Source organism: Dreissena polymorpha, chromosome 14 (assembly GCF_020536995.1).
Source record: "Dreissena polymorpha isolate Duluth1 chromosome 14, UMN_Dpol_1.0, whole genome shotgun sequence".
Classification (NCBI taxonomy): Eukaryota; Metazoa; Mollusca; class Bivalvia; order Myida; family Dreissenidae; genus Dreissena; species Dreissena polymorpha.
Genome location: NC_068368.1, coordinates 70,119,018 through 70,139,767, shown reverse-complemented (window position 1 = coordinate 70,139,767; position 20,750 = coordinate 70,119,018). Strand labels below are relative to the sequence as shown.

The 20,750-nt window shown below is 42.2% G+C and overlaps 1 protein-coding gene across 1 annotated transcript in view; it reads left to right on the top strand.

Annotated features, from left to right (window-relative positions):
• LOC127858933 (AF4/FMR2 family member 1-like) overlaps positions 1-20,750 on the top strand; it is a 191,856-nt gene that overhangs the window by 45,593 nt on the left and 125,513 nt on the right. The window contains exons 7-8 of the mRNA XM_052396276.1: positions 5,360-5,603; positions 6,483-6,531. Coding sequence (XP_052252236.1) covers positions 5,360-5,603; positions 6,483-6,531 — 293 coding nt within the window. The remainder of the gene's footprint in view (positions 1-5,359; positions 5,604-6,482; positions 6,532-20,750) is intronic.

Below are 20,750 nucleotides of genomic sequence, written 5' to 3'. Positions count from 1 at the left end.
TGCGAGTGTTCTATAGATCTCCCTTAAAGACACCTAGTACTGGTTTAAGTCCCAGGAAACGGACTTGAGAGCTTTAATAAGCCTGAGGCTTTTGATGCAATCGAGATAAAATAAATAGGTTTTGAACTAAACAGCTTCTTGCATTCAAGTTAAAATTACATAATTGCAACTAAAGCACTATTGATAGGTAACTAAGGTACTGATGGCTTTTCTGAGAGCTCTATTAATTATAAATAGATCAAGACTAAGCAGTTTAAGTGAACAACAGATTAAAAAATGCATTGCATGGTATTGTGTTTTTGTTTACATTGAAACTCAAAGAAATGTGAAAAGTATTATGTTGGTTCTAAAATATCACAGTGCATGTTGTTAGTAAGTAACAGCTACTTATGTAACCTTTATTCATTATATTATAAAATATTTGTTTCACTGATCATATTGCCCCTTTAAGCACCTGACACATGAATTAAATCAACATCTAGGTTCCTATAAATAAAGCAATGTTACATTGGTAATATTTTGATAATAAATCTCTTTTGGCTGCCTTCCTATGCATAACTCAATGATTGTCGTAGTAAACCATATAATTATTTAAGTGTCTGTCTCTTGTTTATCATTGGGTTATTTACTGTTTGACGTAGCTAACTGGTTGGCTTATTTTCTGTTTGACGTAGTTCATTGGTTTACCAACGTATGTTGTATTTATCCGGCTGTTCACATTAGCACTGCCATTCAAGGTCAATATAAGTTGAACAAGAAAACAGAACCCTGTAGTTACCACTAATGATACATTTGCCTCCCTTGCTTTGCAAAATAGCCTTTTTATCTCGCAATGTTATGTTAAGTGGTGTTATTTGTTAAATTATCATTATGATTATTCAAACATGTTTGCAATACTTTATAGCCCATTACTATTTATTTATAGAAAGGAGGCTATTTACGCGTTTATTTAAGTAATGTGGCAATTTTTGTTTTTATTGAATAATGAGGTTGGTACATGAACATTAATCTCTTACTCCTTTGAAATTGAGAACTTCATAATTATGAAGAATAAGGATTTTGCCCTGCCTTTGGACTAATCATGTTATTTTACATAAATGGCTTCAGTCAGAGGAAACAGATGCTCGACAATATTTTATTTAACCCTTTACCATTTTGATACGTATTTTGACGGATTTGTGGTCCCTTAGAAAGTAAAATTAAATACCTTTCTTACTCGATTCAAGTTTTAAAGGCTTCATTTCAAACCCTAAGATACTGATGAGCAGCAAACAGCATACAACCTGAACAGACTGCAAGTTACTTGCAGGTTGTTCTGGTTTTATGCTGGTTGCAAAAGCCATTTTCACTTTGATACTTATGAAGTAACGTTCCAGAGCTCCATTCATGATGTGCTTTGATATGTTTAAAATGTACAATTTAACTCATTATTTATTATTTAGTAGTCTATATCAGCCGTAAGTAATAATTTGATAGCAACTACAGGATTGTTTATTTTTTGCTGTTTGCTTTCTAAACAGTTAGCTTTTAAATGTTTTCAAAAACTCTGGATCATTTGTTTAAATGTATTATTGTGTTGAACATAGGGCATAGATTGCGACAGTTGCATAATGGGATGATGTTACTGTGATGTATCACATTTGGCTGGCTCCTTTGTTATTATCCATTTAGTTGAATATATGATTGATTATCAACAGTGCAGACACATTTAAAGTAATAATGTGAGGTAACATAGATAAGACTAGTGGCAAATGTACTGGGGATTTCTGTATACTGCACTCATGTAACAATGCATAGACAATCATAGTTTAAAGGCAGGTTGGAATGTAACTGCATCCCAAAGCCATTTCTTTCTGAATGATACTATGTATATATCTTGCAATAGATGTAGCATTTATTACTTATGTTGGTGATTTCGCTTAATCATGTGTATTGAGTTGCCAGGTATTTTTGTCAGCTTTCATTGAGAAAGCATGCTGTACTAGTGCTATTACTGCCACCTGTGATCATTACAAGTTATTACTCCGCCAGAAATACTTGTTCTTTTTTTGTTACTCTATGCATATCTCCTAATGTCTTCAGAACAGTTAACAGTTTGTGTCATGGTGTCAGGAACTACTGCACAGCTCTGGTATTTCTCTGGTTACACACACACACAGAAGTTAGTATATCCTACCCACCATTCCAGCTGTCAGCACTTGTGTCAGCCACTAGTGGGTGTGAAGCGGAAATCCTCTCGGAAATGTTTCCAATTCTTTCTATACCAACCCAATCATGTAATTGAAATGTAGTTCTTTTCTGAATGGTTGTGTTCTGTAAGCTTGAATCATATTGGAAATGGCTCAAATTCTCCAGTATGAACATGTCATCAGCATCTCACTTACCTATAAGGTGAACTCTATGAAAGCTGATGCTGATTGATTTACGGCTACCAAGATCATAGTATGAGCCACTTTCTGGGTCAACTGGGCTCAATGCATGCCATAAAGTTTTGTTCTAGATTAACCCTTTGCATGCTGGGAAATTTGTCGTCTGCTAAAATGTCGTTGCTGAATTTCTAAAATTAGCATTTTCTTCGATTTTTTTCAAAGAATATTATCAGAATAGCAAACAGTTTGGATCCTGATGAGACGCCACGTTCTGTGGCGTCTCATCTGGATCCAAACTGTTTGCCAAGGCCTTCAAAATTCGGTTCCCGCACTGAAAGGGTTAACTTGTGAAGTCAGCACATGTTTATCAGGGACAATATTTTCAGCTTAAACTGTTTAGAAGAGACTTCTATTAATCGAAAAGTCCCATAAAAGCGGAGTGTCGTCCCCGATGGAGGAAAGCACAGGCTAATATGGGCAATACTTTACACATGCATTAAGCCCTGTTTTCCTAGAAAAAGGCTCCCATTAAGTCACTGAGTTTTTAATGCCCGCGGTAGGGAAGTGTATAGCAGTTGACCTGTATGTCAGTCTGTCCATCAGTCTGTCATTCAGTCAGTCAATCCGTCTGTCCCAAACTGGAACATTGGCCATAACTTTTGCAATATTGAAGATAGCAACTTGATATTTGGCATGCTTGTGTATCTCATGGAGCTGCAGATTTTGAGTGGTGAAAGGTCAAGGTCATCCTTCAAGGTCAAAGGTCAAAAATCAAAATCTAAGGGAAGTTACACACTTTAAAGAGAGATAATTTATATTTTATATCATTTGGCAGGTACAGATCATTTTCACAAGGGAAGTAAACATTTTTAAAGGGATATAATAAAAAACATTTTTTTTTTTTAATTCAAAGCGGCGCAGTAGGGGGCATTGTGTTTCTGACAAACACATCTCTTGTTTATGAACATGTCTATAGGCTAGAGTTCCATGAGTCAAGTGTAATGGAAAGCAACACCAATCTTACATCAGGTTCTGTCTTGTATTTTACCACTTCCTACATGGAATCCTTATTTTGCCAGGCATTTGTAATCTCCTGTCTGTTCTTAAAAACCACTTTGATTTTCAGTGTGCCCTCTCTTGTAACCATTCCTTACTGATAAGAATTAATTTGGAATTGGTCTCTCTATGTGATTGAATGTGAGAGAGAAAATCCTCAATCTAAGAATCACAATATACATTTAAGAGTTGTTGTGATGATATAAATGAAAATATTCTTATTTTGAAAACAATATGATAGAGTTTTAGTATAGGTGGTTGCAAAGGTAGAAAAAGGGCGTTATTTAACCCTTTTATGCCTCGTGGACTCTCCCATCCATCTAAATTGGATCAAGTTATTTCCAAAATTACGGTTGTCTGGTATATGTATTTCTATTTTTAGAATATTTCTTACAGAATTTCGTTTAAGCAAACAGTGTAGACCCCCGATGAAATGCCGCATTATGCGGCATCTCATCTGGGTCTACGCTGTTTGCCAAAGCCTTTTTCAGGATGCTAGGCATAAATGGGTTAAGTTAACACTGTGACCACTATATATCAACAACCGTAGATTGAACGGGCAATAAATATCTTGCAAAAAAGACACTCTAGTCAGGAAACAATCAGGAAATAAAAAGCTTTTTTTCTGTGGAATGTCATTGGTCTTGCTTGCAACTGTTTCAAGCAGTATTGAATGTAGGTTGAATATTGGAAAACAATTTGCACAGTTTTCCAGTACAACTGTTTCTGCTTTGACCCACATATTTCCATGACAAAACAAATTAAAAATACAATTTAAAGTTAGTTTTGTCTGATTGATTTAGCTTGAAATCTTTCTACAAGGGTCAGGAAACTCTATGCAAGTCAATTGTTCCAAGAGTATGTATCATGTGTTATGATGTATCATTGAGAGAGGGACCCTTGAGTGGCATTGGAAATAGCGCAAGTCCTGAATCTGATAAATACTCTTGGAATAATCTAATGGTGTAATATTCCTTTTATATCGTACACACTCACACGCCTCTATATTCTGAACATGTCACCCTTGTCCATGGTCATACTATACAGTGGGTTATGCAGTGTAAAGACAGCTTCTTATTTTGTAAAAAGTAGTCTTGCTAGTATAGGAATACAATATCTGAAAAACAGCGGGGTCTGAAAAACAGCAAGTACCATAATACAGATTTCTTTCTATCAACTTGTGTTTCTTTGATTCATAAAGCCTGTATTTTGCTATGAGATTTCACTGCATCCCAAGGCAGACACGGCCTGTAATACCCCACTCAAACTAGTCCTAGACCTTTCTTTAAAGCAGAGCCCATCTTATGACACTGCCCCATTGGTGCAAAACAGGTACTAAGTGTCATTTAACATCAATGCCACATGCTACCTTTTTACATACTATGACAAATTTTAGTGTCATAATATCTATGATATGATAGGGCTCACAAAAGACCCCTTGTCAGTCTGACTTGTTTTCCCCTGCCATAGGCGGAGGGATATTGTTTTTGCGTTGTCAGTCCTTCCGTCCGTTTTCCGTCCGTCTGTCTGTCCGTCCGGAGCCATATCTTGGAAGTGCTTTGGTGGATTTCATTGAAACTTGGTATGAGTATATATATATGGATAATAGGATGATGCACACCAAAAGGCATTGTACACCATCTGATAATAACAGAGTTATGGCCCTTTGTATATTGAAAAAATTCTTTTTTTAGTGTCAAATATAACACTTTTGTGTCCAGAAGCATATTGGCGGGGGATATCAATTCAATGAATTTGCTTCTTTATATCATAATAATGTCTTCAGGATTACAATTAAGTATTAAAAAATACGATTACAATCACAATTATTAAAGAATCTTGATACGCAATTGTGATACAAAGGTGGCACATTATATGGAAGCTACAAGCTTTCTATTATGACGGCCCAGCTGTATTTCCCTGTCTGTTTTCAGATCTGTTCAACAAGACATCAGAATCAGGTCGGGTTGAGGCGCCCCACTCATCTGAAGCAGTACCCATCATCAGCAGCTCCCAGGCCAGCCGCAACATGGAGGAAATTGCTGACAAGGACCCCAGCAGCAGTAGCAGCGATGCCAGCGATGATGATGATGATGATGTTGATGATGATGGCAGTGGAAGCAGTAGCGGGTCAGAGAGTGAAGCGGAAGATCACGAAGGTCATTCTGACCATGACAGGTATGGTTTTCTGCTGTTGTGTCACTGCTGATTGCATATGTGATATCAAAATGTTATTTAGGCTGTACATGTAACTTGTTGGTAGTAGAATATGACTTAGCTCTAATAACTATTTATATCCCCCCCCTCATACGTAAGGAAGTTAACCCATTTATGCCTAGCGTCTAGAAAAAAGGCCTTGGCAAACAGCCTAGACCCAGATGAGATGCTGCATGATGCGGCGTCTCATCAGGGTCTGCGCTGTTTGCTTAAAGGAATTTCTGTAAAAAATATTCTAAATATAGAAATAAATATACTGGAAATCCCTAATTTTGGAAATAAATTGATCCAATTTAGAAGAATGGGAGAGTCCACTAGGCATAAATGGGTTAAGAGAGTCATACAGGAATAACCATGCGCGTCTGTCAGTGTGTCCATCCATCTGATGGTTACTCTGAGTCGGTGTTAAACACAAACTAATGGGAAGGGGCTTTTTTAACACTTTTCAACGTGAAACATTCAAACTTGCAGGCATGTTTCATTATGCAGTTGTGAATGTGTGTTTTTGTATCATTCCGTGTTAATCATTACAAAAGTAACGTTCCTTTTTTCAAAAATATACATAAATGAAGAAAGGGTCATTTGGTTAAAATGCTTTTATAGCCAAATAGTTAGTGGCCATTTATTATTCGTTTTGATATCTGTTGTGAAAGCATTTTGTACATATTGTAATTTGAGATTCCATTAACACACTCCGCTTTTATTGACCTTTACTGTCTATTGAAAAATGACTTACTTGACCGGTTTTTGACATGCATATATTTGGATTTATCTTACAAAAGGATAAGCAAGGATTATTTATGATAACATAATAAATAATCATTCCATTCTCTTTTTTAGGTCATCTTTGGAACAGAAAGTAAAGACAGAGATTTCTAGTCAACAGCAGGTGAGCAAGTTAATTAAGAATGACCTGTGTGTTACCTGTCACTCTTATTTTAATGAAGATAAGTTGCCCAGTGTCCTCTGGTCTTCACTAAGAGGTCATTTACTCTGCTGTCGTGACATATAATGACATCCCAAATTATTATGTTTCATTCAATTTAGGTCTTTCTTTATTTAATGCATAATTAATTTTTATATCATGAAAGCTGTAACAAATCTTCTTTCATACAATGTTGGTGCATGTTCATAAGGCATTTCAAACAGCTAACATGCAACATCAAAAATGCATTATATGTAGAAAATAAAGGGTTATTTTAGCCACATCATGCAAAAATGGGTGTTATGCCATACACATTTACTTTTTCTGGTTCGAAGCTAGGCTGTCCATGATAAAAAACAGGCAAGGTTTTGTGGTCTAGTTAACTGACTGGGAAGCACCTGTCCAGACTGTTCTCATGCGAAGTCTAGTCTTTAGGTACACTATCCACATATGGCGTAAACCCATTTTCGCATGAAATGGGTCTTATCATACATAAACTGTTCTGCAGGTTGGCTATGCATATCGTGAAAAAAATTGTTCTCTTGTTGAACACACTTGCTTTTAAGTGCATAATCATCATGTGTTACCCACAATGCATCGCCACACTAAGTAACAACTATCAGTGTAATCATGTGTACAGTCTTACTGATACATGGCTGGTTAGCAGAATGATGTCACCGTAGAAACAAGTTTGTGTGTAGCAAATGAAAGAATCTGTTGCATTGAGAAAGTACACATTCATGCTTATGCGGTAAAATGATAATTGAATATTTTATTTGAAACTGCTTGTGAAAGACTCCACATAGCAGTCACAATAGTTGAGTGTATGTAGGTGCATAAGAAGTGTGGGCCCAAGTGTGTCCCAGCTCTATATAGCAGTCATAATAGTTGAGTGTATGTATGTGCATTATGAGTGTGGGCCCGAGTGTGTCCCAGCTCTATATAGCAGTCATAATAGTTGAGTGTATGTATGTGCATTATGAGTGTGGGCCCAAGTGTGTCCCAGCTCTATATAGCAGTCACAATAGTTGAGTGTATGTATGTGCATTATGAGTGTGGGCCCGAGTGTGTCCCAGCTCTATATAGCAGTCATAATAGTTGAGTGTATGTATGTGCATTATGAGTGTGGGCCCGAGTGTGTCCCAGCTCTATATAGCAGTCATAATAGTTGAGTGTATGTATATGCATTATGAGTGTGGGCCCAAGTGTGTCCCAGCTCTATATAGCAGTCACAATAGTTGAGTGTATGTATGTGCATTATGATTGTGGGCCCGAGTGTGTCCCAGCTCTATATAGCAGTCACAATAGTTGAGTGTATGTATGTGCATTATGAGTGTGGGCCCAAGTGTCTCCCAGCTCTATATTGCAGTCACAATAGTTGAGTGTATATATGTGCATTATGAATGTGGGCTCGAGTGTGTCCCAGCTCTATATAGCAGTCACAATAGTTGAGTGTATGTAGGTGCATTATGAGTGTGGGCCCAAGTGTGTCCGAGCTCTATATAGCAGTCACAATAGTTGAGTGTATGTATGTGCATTATGAGTGTGGGCCCAAGCGTGTCCCAGCTCTACATAGCAGTCACAAGATTTGAGTGTATGTATGTGCATTATGAGTGTGGGCCCGAGTGTGTCCCAGCTCTATGTAGCAGTCACAATAGTTGAGTGTATGTATGTGCATTATGAGTGTGGGCCCGAGTGTGTCCCAGCTCTATATAGCAGTCACAATAGTTGAGTGTATGTATGCGCATTAAGAGTGTGGGCCCGAGTGTGTCCCAGCTCTACATAGCAGTCACAATAGTTGAGTCTATGTATGTGCATTATGAGTGTGGGCCCGAGTGTGTCCCAGCTCTATATAGCAGTCACAATAGTTGAGTGTATGTATGTGCATTATGAGTGTGGGCCCGAGTGTGTCCCAGCTCTACATAGCAGTCACAATAGTTGAGTGTATTTAGGTGCATGAAGAGTGTGGGCCCCAGTGTGTCCCAGCTCTATATAGCAGTCACAATAGTTGAGTGTATGTATGTGCATTATGAGTGTGGACCCAAGTGTGTCCCAGCTCTACATAGCAGTCACAATAGTTGAGTGTATTTAGGTGCATTATGAGTGTGGGCCCGAGTGTGTCCCAGCTCTATATAGCAGTCACAATAGTTGAGTGTATGTATGTGCATTATGAGTGTGGGCCCGAGTGTGTCCCAGCTCTATATAGCAGTCACAATAGTTGAGTGTATGTATGTGCATTATGAGTGTGGGCCCGAGTGTGTCCCAGCTCTACATAGCAGTCACAATAGTTGAGTGTATGTATATGCATTATGAGTGTGGGCCCCAGTGTGTCCCAGCTCTAGATAGCAGTCACAATAGTTGAGTGTATGTATGTGCATTATGAGTGTGGGCCCAAGTGTGTCCCAGCTCTAAATAGCAGTCACAATAGTTGAGTGTATGTATGTGCATTATGAGTGTGGACCCAAGTGTGTCCCAGCTCTACATAGCAGTCACAATAGATTAGTGTATTTAGGTGCATTATGAGTGTGGGCCCCAGTGTGTCCCAGCTCTATATAGCAGTCACAATAGTTGAGTGTATGTATATGCATTATGAGTGTGGGCCCGAGTGTGTCCCAGCTCTATATAGCAGTCACAATAGTTGAGTGTATGTATGTGTATTATGAGTGTGGGCCCGAGTGTGTCCCAGCTCTACATAGCAGTCACAATAGTTGAGTGTATGTATGTGCATTATGAGTGTGGGCCCGAGTGTGTCCCAGCTCTATATAGCTGTCACAATAGTTGAGTGTATGTATGTGCATTATGAGTGTGGGCCCGAGTGTGTCCCAGCTCTATATAGCAGTCACAATAGTTGAGTGTATGTATGTGCATTATGAGTGTGGGCCCGAGTGTGTCCCAGCTCTATATAGCAGTCATAATAGTTGAGTGTATGTATGTGCATTATGAGTGTGGGCCCAAGTGTGTCCCAGCTCTATATAGCAGTCACAATAGTTGAGTGTATGTATGTGCATTATGATTGTGGGCCCGAGTGTGTCCCAGCTCTATATAGCAGTCACAATAGTTGAGTGTATGTATGTGCATTATGAGTGTGGGCCCAAGTGTCTCCCAGCTCTATATTGCAGTCACAATAGTTGAGTGTATATATGTGCATTATGAATGTGGGCTCGAGTGTGTCCCAGCTCTATATAGCAGTCACAATAGTTGAGTGTATGTAGGTGCATTATGAGTGTGGGCCCAAGTGTGTCCGAGCTCTATATAGCAGTCACAATAGTTGAGTGTATGTATGTGCATTATGAGTGTGGGCCCAAGCGTGTCCCAGCTCTACATAGCAGTCACAAGATTTGAGTGTATGTATGTGCATTATGAGTGTGGGCCCGAGTGTGTCCCAGCTCTATGTAGCAGTCACAATAGTTGAGTGTATGTATGTGCATTATGAGTGTGGGCCCGAGTGTGTCCCAGCTCTATATAGCAGTCACAATAGTTGAGTGTATGTATGCGCATTAAGAGTGTGGGCCCGAGTGTGTCCCAGCTCTACATAGCAGTCACAATAGTTGAGTGTATGTATGTGCATTATGAGTGTGGGCCCGAGTGTGTCCCAGCTCTATATAGCAGTCACAATAGTTGAGTGTATGTATGTGCATTATGAGTGTGGGCCCGAGTGTGTCCCAGCTCTACATAGCAGTCACAATAGTTGAGTGTATTTAGGTGCATGAAGAGTGTGGGCCCCAGTGTGTCCCAGCTCTATATAGCAGTCACAATAGTTGAGTGTATGTATGTGCATTATGAGTGTGGACCCAAGTGTGTCCCAGCTCTACATAGCAGTCACAATAGTTGAGTGTATTTAGGTGCATTATGAGTGTGGGCCCGAGTGTGTCCCAGCTCTATATAGCAGTCACAATAGTTGAGTGTATGTATGTGCATTATGAGTGTGGGCCCGAGTGTGTCCCAGCTCTATATAGCAGTCACAATAGTTGAGTGTATGTATGTGCATTATGAGTGTGGGCCCGAGTGTGTCCCAGCTCTACATAGCAGTCACAATAGTTGAGTGTATGTATATGCATTATGAGTGTGGGCCCCAGTGTGTCCCAGCTCTAGATAGCAGTCACAATAGTTGAGTGTATGTATGTGCATTATGAGTGTGGGCCCAAGTGTGTCCCAGCTCTACATAGCAGTCACAATAGTTGAGTGTATGTATGTGCATTATGAGTGTGGACCCAAGTGTGTCCCAGCTCTACATAGCAGTCACAATAGATTAGTGTATTTAGGTGCATTATGAGTGTGGGCCCCAGTGTGTCCCAGCTCTATATAGCAGTCACAATAGTTGAGTGTATGTATATGCATTATGAGTGTGGGCCCGAGTGTGTCCCAGCTCTATATAGCAGTCACAATAGTTGAGTGTATGTATGTGTATTATGAGTGTGGGCCCGAGTGTGTCCCAGCTCTACATAGCAGTCACAATAGTTGAGTGTATGTATGTGCATTATGAGTGTGGGCCCGAGTGTGTCCCAGCTCTATATAGCTGTCACAATAGTTGAGTGTATGTATGTGCATTATGAATGTGGGCCCAAGTGTGTCCCAACTCTACATAGCAGTCACAATAGTTGAGTGTACGTATGTGCATTATGAGTGTGGGCCCGAGTGAATCCCAGCTCTACACAGCAGTCACAATAGTTGAGTGTATGTATGTGCATTATGAGTGTGGGCCCGAGTGTGTCCCAGCTCTATATAGCAGTCACAATAGTTGAGTGTATGTATGTGCATTATGAGTGTGGGCCCGAGTGTGTCCCAGCTCTATATAGCAGTCACAATAGTTGAGTGTATGTATGTGCATTATGAGTGTGGGCCCAAGCGTGTCCCAGCTCTATATAGCAGTCACAATAGTTGAGTGTATGTATGTGCATTAAGAGTGTGGGCCCGAGTGTGTCCCAGCTCTACATAGCAGTCACAATAGTTGAGTGTATGTAGGTGCATTATGAGTGTGGGCCCTAGTGTGTCCCAGCTCTATGTAGCAGTCACAATAGTTGAGTGTATGTATGTGCATTATGAGTGTGGGCCCAAGTGTGTTCCAGCTCTATATAGCAGTCACAATAGTTGAGTGTATGTATGTGCATTAAGAGTGTGGGCCCGAGTGTGTCCCAGCTCTACATAGCAGTCACAATAGTTGAGTGTATGTAGGTGCATTATGAGTGTGGGCCCGAGTGTGTCCCAGCTCTATGTAGCAATCACAATAGTTGAGTGTATGTATGTGCATTATGAGTGTGGGCCCGAGTGTGTCCCAGCTCTATAGCAGTCACAATAGTTGAGTGTATGTAGGTGCATTATGAGTGTGGGCCCAAGTGTGTCCCAGCTCTACCTAGCAGTCACAATAGTTGAGTGTATGTATGTGCATTATGAGTGTGGGCCCAAGTGTGTCCCAGCTCTATATAGCAGTCACAATAGTTGAGTGTATGTATGTGCATTAAGAGTGTGGGCCCCAGTGTGTCCCAGTTCTATATAGCAGTCACAATAGTTGAGTGTATGTAGGTGCATTATGAGTGTGGGCCCAAGCGTGTCCCAGCTCTATATAGCAGTCACAATAGTTGAGTGTATGTATGTGCATTATGAGTGTGGGCCCCAGTGTGTCCCAGCTCTATATAGCAGTCATAATAGTTGAGTGTATGTATATGCATTATGAGTGTGGGCCCAAGGGTGTCCCAGCTCTATATAGCAGTCACAATAGTTGAGTGTATGTATGTGCATTATGAGTGTGGGCCCAAGGGTGTCCCAGCTCTATATAGCAGTCACAATAGTTGAGTGTATGTATGTGCATTATGAGTGTGGGCCCGAGTGTGTCCCAGCTCTATATAGCAGTCACAATAGTTGAGTGTATGTATGTGCATTATGAGTGTGGGCCCAAGCGTGTCCCAGCTCTATATAGCAGTCACAATAGTTGAGTGTATGTATGTGCATTATGAGTGTGGGCCCAAGCGTGTCCCAGCTCTATGTAGCAGTCACAAGATTTGAGTGTATGTATGTGTATTATGAGTGTGGGCCCGAGTGTGTCCCAGCTCTACATAGCAGTCACAATAGTTGAGTGTATGTAGGTGCATTATGAGTGTGGGCCCAAGTGTGTCCCAGCTCTATATAGCAGTCACAATAGTTGAGTGTATGTATGTGTATTATGAGTGTGGGCCCAAGTGTGTCCCAGCTCTATGTAGCAGTCACAATAGTTGAGTGTATGTATGTGTATTATGAGTGTGGGCCCAAGTGTGTCCCAGCTCTACATAGCAGTCACAATAGTTGAGTGTATGTATGTGCATTATGAGTGTGGGCCCGAGTGTGTCCCAGCTCTATATAGCAGTCACAATAGTTGAGTGTTTGTATGTGCATTATGAGTGTGGGCCCGAGTGTGTCCCAGCTCTACATAGCAGTCACAATAGTTGAGTGTATGTATGTGCATTATGAGTGTGGGCCCAAGTGTGTCCCAGCTCTATATTGCAGTCACAATAGTTGAGTGTATATATGTGCATTATGAATGTGGGCTTGAGTGTGTCCCAGCTCTATATAGCAGTCACAATAGTTGAGTGTATGTAGGTGCATTATGAGTGTGGGCCCAAGTGTGTCCGAGCTCTATATAGCAGTCACAATAGTTGAGTGTATGTATGTGCATTATGAGTGTGGGCCCAAGCGTGTCCCAGCTCTACATAGCAGTCACAAGATTTGAGTGTATGTATGTGCATTATGAGTGTGGGCCCGAGTGTGTCCCAGCTCTATGTAGCAGTCACAATAGTTGAGTGTATGTATGTGCATTATGAGTGTGGGCCCGAGTGTGTCCCAGCTCTATATAGCAGTCACAATAGTTGAGTGTATGTATGTGCATTAAGAGTGTGGGCCCGAGTGTGTCCCAGCTCTACATAGCAGTCACAATAGTTGAGTGTATGTATGTGCATTATGAGTGTGGGCCCGAGTGTGTCCCAGCTCTATATAGCAGTCACAATAGTTGAGTGTATGTATGTGCATTATGAGTGTGGGCCCGAGTGTGTCCCAGCTCTACATAGCAGTCACAATAGTTGAGTGTATTTAGGTGCATTATGAGTGTGGGCCCCAGTGTGTCCCAGCTCTATATAGCAGTCACAATAGTTGAGTGTATGTATGTGCATTATGAGTGTGGACCCAAGTGTGTCCCAGCTCTACATAGCAGTCACAATAGTTGAGTGTATTTAGGTGCATTATGAGTGTGGGCCCGAGTGTGTCCCAGCTCTATATAGCAGTCACAATAGTTGAGTGTATGTAGGTGCATTATGAGTGTGGGCCCGAGTGTGTCCCAGCTCTATATAGCAGTCACAATAGTTGAGTGTATGTATGTGCATTATGAGTGTGGGCCCGAGTGTGTCCCAGCTCTACATAGCAGTCACAATAGTTGAGTGTATTTAGGTGCATTATGAGTGTGGGCCCCAGTGTGTCCCAGCTCTATATAGCAGTCACAATAGTTGAGTGTATGTATGTGCATTATGAGTGTGGACCCAAGTGTGTCCCAGCTCTACATAGCAGTCACAATAGTTGAGTATATTTAGGTGCATTATGAGTGTGGGCCCGAGTGTGTCCCAGCTCTATATAGCAGTCACAATAGTTGAGTGTATGTATGTGCATTATGAGTGTGGGCCCGAGTGTGTCCCAGCTCTATATAGCAGTCACAATAGTTGAGTGTATGTATGTGCATTATGAGTGTGGGCCCGAGTGTGTCCCAGCTCTACATAGCAGTCACAATAGTTTAGTGTATTTAGGTGCATTATGAGTGTGGGCCCCAGTGTGTCCCAGCTCTATATAGCAGTCACAATAGTTGAGTGTATGTATGTGCATTATGAGTGTGGACCCAAGTGTGTCCCAGCTCTACATAGCAGTCACAATAGTTGAGTGTATTTAGGTGCATTATGAGTGTGGGCCCGAGTGTGTCCCAGCTCTATATAGCAGTCACAATAGTTGAGTGTATGTATGTGCATTATGAGTGTGGGCCCGAGTGTGTCCCAGCTCTATATAGCAGTCACAATAGTTGAGTGTATGTATGTGCATTATGAGTGTGGGCCCGAGTGTGTCCCAGCTCTACATAGCAGTCACAATAGTTGAGTGTATGTATATGCATTATGAGTGTGGGCCCCAGTGTGTCCCAGCTCTAGGTAGCAGTCACAATAGTTGAGTGTATGTATGTGCATTATGAGTGTGGGCCCAAGTGTGTCCCAGCTCTACATAGCAGTCACAATAGTTGAGTGTATGTATGTGCATTATGAGTGTGGACCCAAGTGTGTCCCAGCTCTACATAGCAGTCACAATAGATTAGTGTATTGAGTTGCATTATGAGTGTGGGCCCCAGTGTGTCCCAGCTCTATATAGCAGTCACAATAGTTGAGTGTATGTATATGCATTATGAGTGTGGGCCTGAGTGTGTCCCAGCTCTATATAGCAGTCACAATAGTTGAGTGTATGTATGTGTATTATGAGTGTGGGCCCAAGTGTGTCCCAGCTCTACATAGCAGTCACAATAGTTGAGTGTATGTATGTGCATTATGAGTGTGGGCCCGAGTGTGTCCCAGCTCTATATAGCTGTCACAATAGTTGAGTGTATGTATGTGCATTATGAATGTGGGCCCAAGTGTGTCCCAACTCTACATAGCAGTCACAATAGTTGAGTGTACGTATGTGCATTATGAGTGTGGGCCCGAGTGAATCCCAGCTCTACACAGCAGTCACAATAGTTGAGTGTATGTATGTGCATTATGAGTGTGGGCCCGAGTGTGTCCCAGCTCTATATAGCAGTCACAATAGTTGAGTGTATGTATGTGCATTATGAGTGTGGGCCCAAGTGTGTCCCAGCTCTACATAGCAGTCACAATAGTTGAGTGTATGTATGTGCATTATGAGTGTGGGCCCGAGTGTGTCCCAGCTCTATATAGCAGTCACAATAGTTGAGTGTATGTATGTGCATTATGAGTGTGGGCCCCAGCGTGTCCTAGCTCTATATAGCAGTCACAATAGTTGAGTGTATGTATGTGCATTAAGAGTGTGGGCCCGAGTGTGTCCCAGCTCTACATAGCAGTCACAATAGTTGAGTGTATGTAGGTGCATTATGAGTGTGGGCCCTAGTGTGTCCCAGCTCTATGTAGCAGTCACAATAGTTGAGTGTATGTATGTGCATTATGAGTGTGGGCCCAAGTGTGTCCCAGCTCTATATAGCAGTCACAATAGTTGAGTGTATGTATGTGCATTAAGAGTGTGGGCCCGAGTGTGTCCCAGCTCTACATAGCAGTCACAATAGTTGAGTGTATGTAGGTGCATTATGAGTGTGGGCCCGAGTGTGTCCCAGCTCTATGTAGCAGTCACAATAGTTGAGTGTATGTATGTGCATTATGAGTGTGGGCCCAAGTGTGTCCCAGCTCTATATAGCAGTCACAATAGTTGAGTGTATGTATGTGCATTAAGAGTGTGGGCCCCAGTGTGTCCCAGTTCTATATAGCAGTCACAATAGTTGAGTGTATGTAGGTGCATTATGAGTGTGGGCCCAAGCGTGTCCCAGCTCTATATAGCAGTCACAATAGTTGAGTGTATGTATGTGCATTATGAGTGTGGGCCCCAGTGTGTCCCAGCTCTATATAGCAGTCATAATAGTTGAGTGTATGTATATGCATTATGAGTGTGGGCCCAAGGGTGTCCCAGCTCTATATAGCAGTCACAATAGTTGAGTGTATGTATGTGCATTATGAGTGTAAGCCCAAGGGTGTCCCAGCTCTATATAGCAGTCACAATAGTTGAGTGTATGTATGTGCATTATGAGTGTGGGCCCGAGTGTGTCCCAGCTCTATATAGCAGTCACAATAGTTGAGTGTATGTATGTGCATTATGAGTGTGGGCCCAAGCGTGTCCCAGCTCTATATAGCAGTCACAATAGTTGAGTGTATGTATGTGCATTATGAGTGTGGGCCCAAGCGTGTCCCAGCTCTATGTAGCAGTCAAAAGATTTGAGTGTATGTATGTGTATTATGAGTGTGGGCCCGAGTGTGTCCCAGCTCTACATAGCAGTCACAATAGTTGAGTGTATGTAGGTGCATTATGAGTGTGGGCCCTAGTGTGTCCCAGCTCTATGTAGCAGTCACAATAGTTGAGTGTATGTATGTGCATTATGAGTGTGGGCCCAAGTGTGTCCCAGCTCTATATAGCAGTCACAATAGTTGAGTGTATGTATGTGCATTAAGAGTGTGGGCCCGAGTGTGTCCCAGCTCTACATAGCAGTCACAATAGTTGAGTGTATGTATGTGCATTATGAGTGTGGGCCCGAGTGTGTCCCAGCTCTATGTAGCAGTCACAATAGTTGAGTGTATGTATGTGCATTATGAGTGTGGGCCCAAGTGTGTCCCAGCTCTATATAGCAGTCACAATAGTTGAGTGTATGTATGTGCATTAAGAGTGTGGGCCCCAGTGTGTCCCAGTTCTATATAGCAGTCACAATAGTTGAGTGTATGTAGGTGCATTATGAGTGTGGGCCCAAGCGTGTCCCAGCTCTATATAGCAGTCACAATAGTTGAGTGTATGTATGTGCATTATGAGTGTGGGCCCCAGTGTGTCCCAGCTCTATATAGCAGTCATAATAGTTGAGTGTATGTATATGCATTATGAGTGTGGGCCCAAGGGTGTCCCAGCTCTATATAGCAGTCACAATAGTTGAGTGTATGTATGTGCATTATGAGTGTGGGCCCAAGGGTGTCCCAGCTCTATATAGCAGTCACAATAGTTGAGTGTATGTATGTGCATTATGAGTGTGGGCCCGAGTGTGTCCCAGCTCTATATAGCAGTCACAATAGTTGAGTGTATGTATGTGCATTATGAGTGTGGGCCCAAGCGTGTCCCAGCTCTATATAGCAGTCACAATAGTTGAGTGTATGTATGTGCATTATGAGTGTGGGCCCAAGCGTGTCCCAGCTCTATGTAGCAGTCACAAGATTTGAGTGTATGTATGTGTATAATGAGTGTGGGCCCGAGTGTGTCCCAGCTCTACATAGCAGTCACAATAGTTGAGTGTATGTAGGTGCATTATGAGTGTGGGCCCAAGTGTGTCCCAGCTCTATATAGCAGTCACAATAGTTGAGTGTATGTATGTGTATTATGAGTGTGGGCCCAAGTGTGTCCCAGCTCTATGTAGCAGTCACAATAGTTGAGTGTATGTATGTGTATTATGAGTGTCGGCCCAAGTGTGTCCCAGCTCTACATAGCAGTCACAATAGTTGAGTGTATGTATGTGCATTATGAGTGTGGGCCCGAGTGTGTCCCAGCTCTATATAGCAGTCACAATAGTTGAGTGTTTGTATGTGCATTATGAGTGTGGGCCCGAGTGTGTCCCAGCTCTACATAGCAGTCACAATAGTTGAGTGTATGTATGTGCATTATGAGTGTGGGCCCAAGTGTGTCCCAGCTCTATATTGCAGTCACAATAGTTGAGTGTATATATGTGCATTATGAATGTGGGCTCGAGTGTGTCCCAGCTCTATATAGCAGTCACAATAGTTGAGTGTATGTAGGTGCATTATTAGTGTGGGCCCAAGTGTGTCCGAGCTCTATATAGCAGTCACAATAGTTGAGTGTATGTATGTGCATTATGAGTGTGGGCCCAAGCGTGTCCCAGCTCTACATAGCAGTCACAAGATTTGAGTGTATGTATGTGCATTATGAGTGTGGGCCCGAGTGTGTCCCAGCTCTATGTAGCAGTCACAATAGTTGAGTGTATGTATGTGCATTATGAGTGTGGGCCCGAGTGTGTCCCAGCTCTATATAGCAGTCACAATAGTTGAGTGTATGTATGTGCATTAAGAGTGTGGGCCCGAGTGTGTCCCAGCTCTATATAGCAGTCACAATAGTTGAGTGTATGTATGTGCATTATGAGTGTGGGCCCGAGTGTGTCCCAGCTCTACATAGCAGTCACAATAGTTGAGTGTATTTAGGTGCATTATGAGTGTGGGCCCCAGTGTGTCCCAGCTCTATATAGCAGTCACAATAGTTGAGTGTATGTATGTGCATTATGAGTGTGGACCCAAGTGTGTCCCAGCTCTACATAGCAGTCACAATAGTTGAGTGTATTTAGGTGCATTATGAGTGTGGGCCCGAGTGTGTCCCAGCTCTATATAGCAGTCACAATAGTTGAGTGTATGTATGTGCATTATGAGTGTGGGCCCGAGTGTGTCCCAGCTCTATATAGCAGTCACAATAGTTGAGTGTATGTATGTGCATTATGAGTGTGGGCCCGAGTGTGTCCCAGCTCTACATAGCAGTCACAATAGTTGAGTGTATGTATATGCATTATGAGTGTGGGCCCCAGTGTGTCCCAGCTCTAGATAGCAGTCACAATAGTTGAGTGTATGTATGTGCATTATGAGTGTGGGCCCAAGTGTGTCCCAGCTCTACATAGCAGTCACAATAGTTGAGTGTATGTATGTGCATTATGAGTGTGGACCCAAGTGTGTCCCAGCTCTACATAGCAGTCACAATAGATTAGTGTATTTAGGTGCATTATGAGTGTGGGCCCCAGTGTGTCCCAGCTCTATATAGCAGTCACAATAGTTGAGTGTATGTATATGCATTATGAGTGTGGGCCCGAGTGTGTCCCAGCTCTATATAGCAGTCACAATAGTTGAGTGTATGTATGTGTATTATCAGTGTGGGCCCGAGTGTGTCCCAGCTCTACATAGCAGTCACAATAGTTGAGTGTATGTATGTGCATTATGAGTGTGGGCCCGAGTGTGTCCCAGCTCTATATAGCTGTCACAATAGTTGAGTGTATGTATGTGCATTATGAATGTGGGCCCAAGTGTGTCCCAACTCTACATAGCTGTCACAATAGTTGAGTGTACGTATGTGCATTATGAGTGTGGGCCCGAGTGAATCCCAGCTCTACACAGCAGTCACAATAGTTGAGTGTATGTATGTGCATTATGAGTGTGGGCCTGAGTGTGTCCCAGCTCTATATAGCAGTCACAATAGTTGAGTGTATGTATGTGCATTATGAGTGTGGGCCCAAGTGTGTCCCAGCTCTACATAGCAGTCACAATAGTTGAGTGTATGTATGTGCATTATGAGTGTGGGCCCGAGTGTGTCCCAGCTCTATATAGCAGTCACAATAGTTGAGTGTATGTATGTGCATTATGAGTGTGGGCCCAAGCGTGTCCCAGCTCTATATAGCAGTCACAATAGTTGAGTGTATGTATGTGCATTAAGAGTGTGGGCCCAAGTGTGTCCCAGCTCTACATAGCAGTCACAATAGTTGAGTGTATGTAGGTGCATTATGAGTGTGGGCCCGAGTGTGTCCCAGCTCTATGTAGCAGTCACAATAGTTGAGTGTATGTATGTGCATTATGAGTGTGGGCCCGAGTGTGTCCCAGCTCTATATAGCAGTCACAATAGTTGAGTGTATGTATGTGCATTAAGAGTGTGGGCCCCAGTGTGTCCCAGTTCTATATAGCAGTCACAATAGTTGAGTGTATGTAGGTGCATTATGAGTGTGGGCCCAAGCGTGTCCCAGCTCTATATAGCAGTCACAATAGTTGAGTGTATGTATGTGCATTATGAGTGTGGGCCCCAGTGTGTCCCAGCTCTATATAGCAGTCACAATAGTTGAGTGTATGTATGTGCATTATGAGTGTGGGCCCAAGCGTGTCCCAGCTCTATATAGCAGTCACAATAGTTGAGTGTATGTATGTGCATTATGAGTGTGGGCCCAAGTGTGTCCCAGCTCTATATAGCAGTCACAATAGTTGAGTGTATGTATGTGCATTAAGAGTGTGGGCCCCAGTGTGTCCCAGTTCTATATAGCAGTCACAATAGTTGAGTGTATGTAGGTGCATTATGAGTGTGGGCCCAAGCGTGTCCCAGCTCTATATAGCAGTCACAATAGTTGAGTGTATGTATGTGCATTATGAGTGTGGGCCCCAGTGTGTCCCAGCTCTATATAGCAGTCATAATAGTTGAGTGTATGTATATGCATTATGAGTGTGGGCCCAAGGGTGTCCCAGCTCTATATAGCAGTCACAATAGTTGAGTGTATGTATGTGCATTATGAGTGTGGGCCCAAGGGTGTCCCAGCTCTATATAGCAGTCACAATAGTTGAGTGTATGTATGTGCATTATGAGTGTGGGCCCGAGTGTGTCCCAGCTCTATATAGCAGTCACAA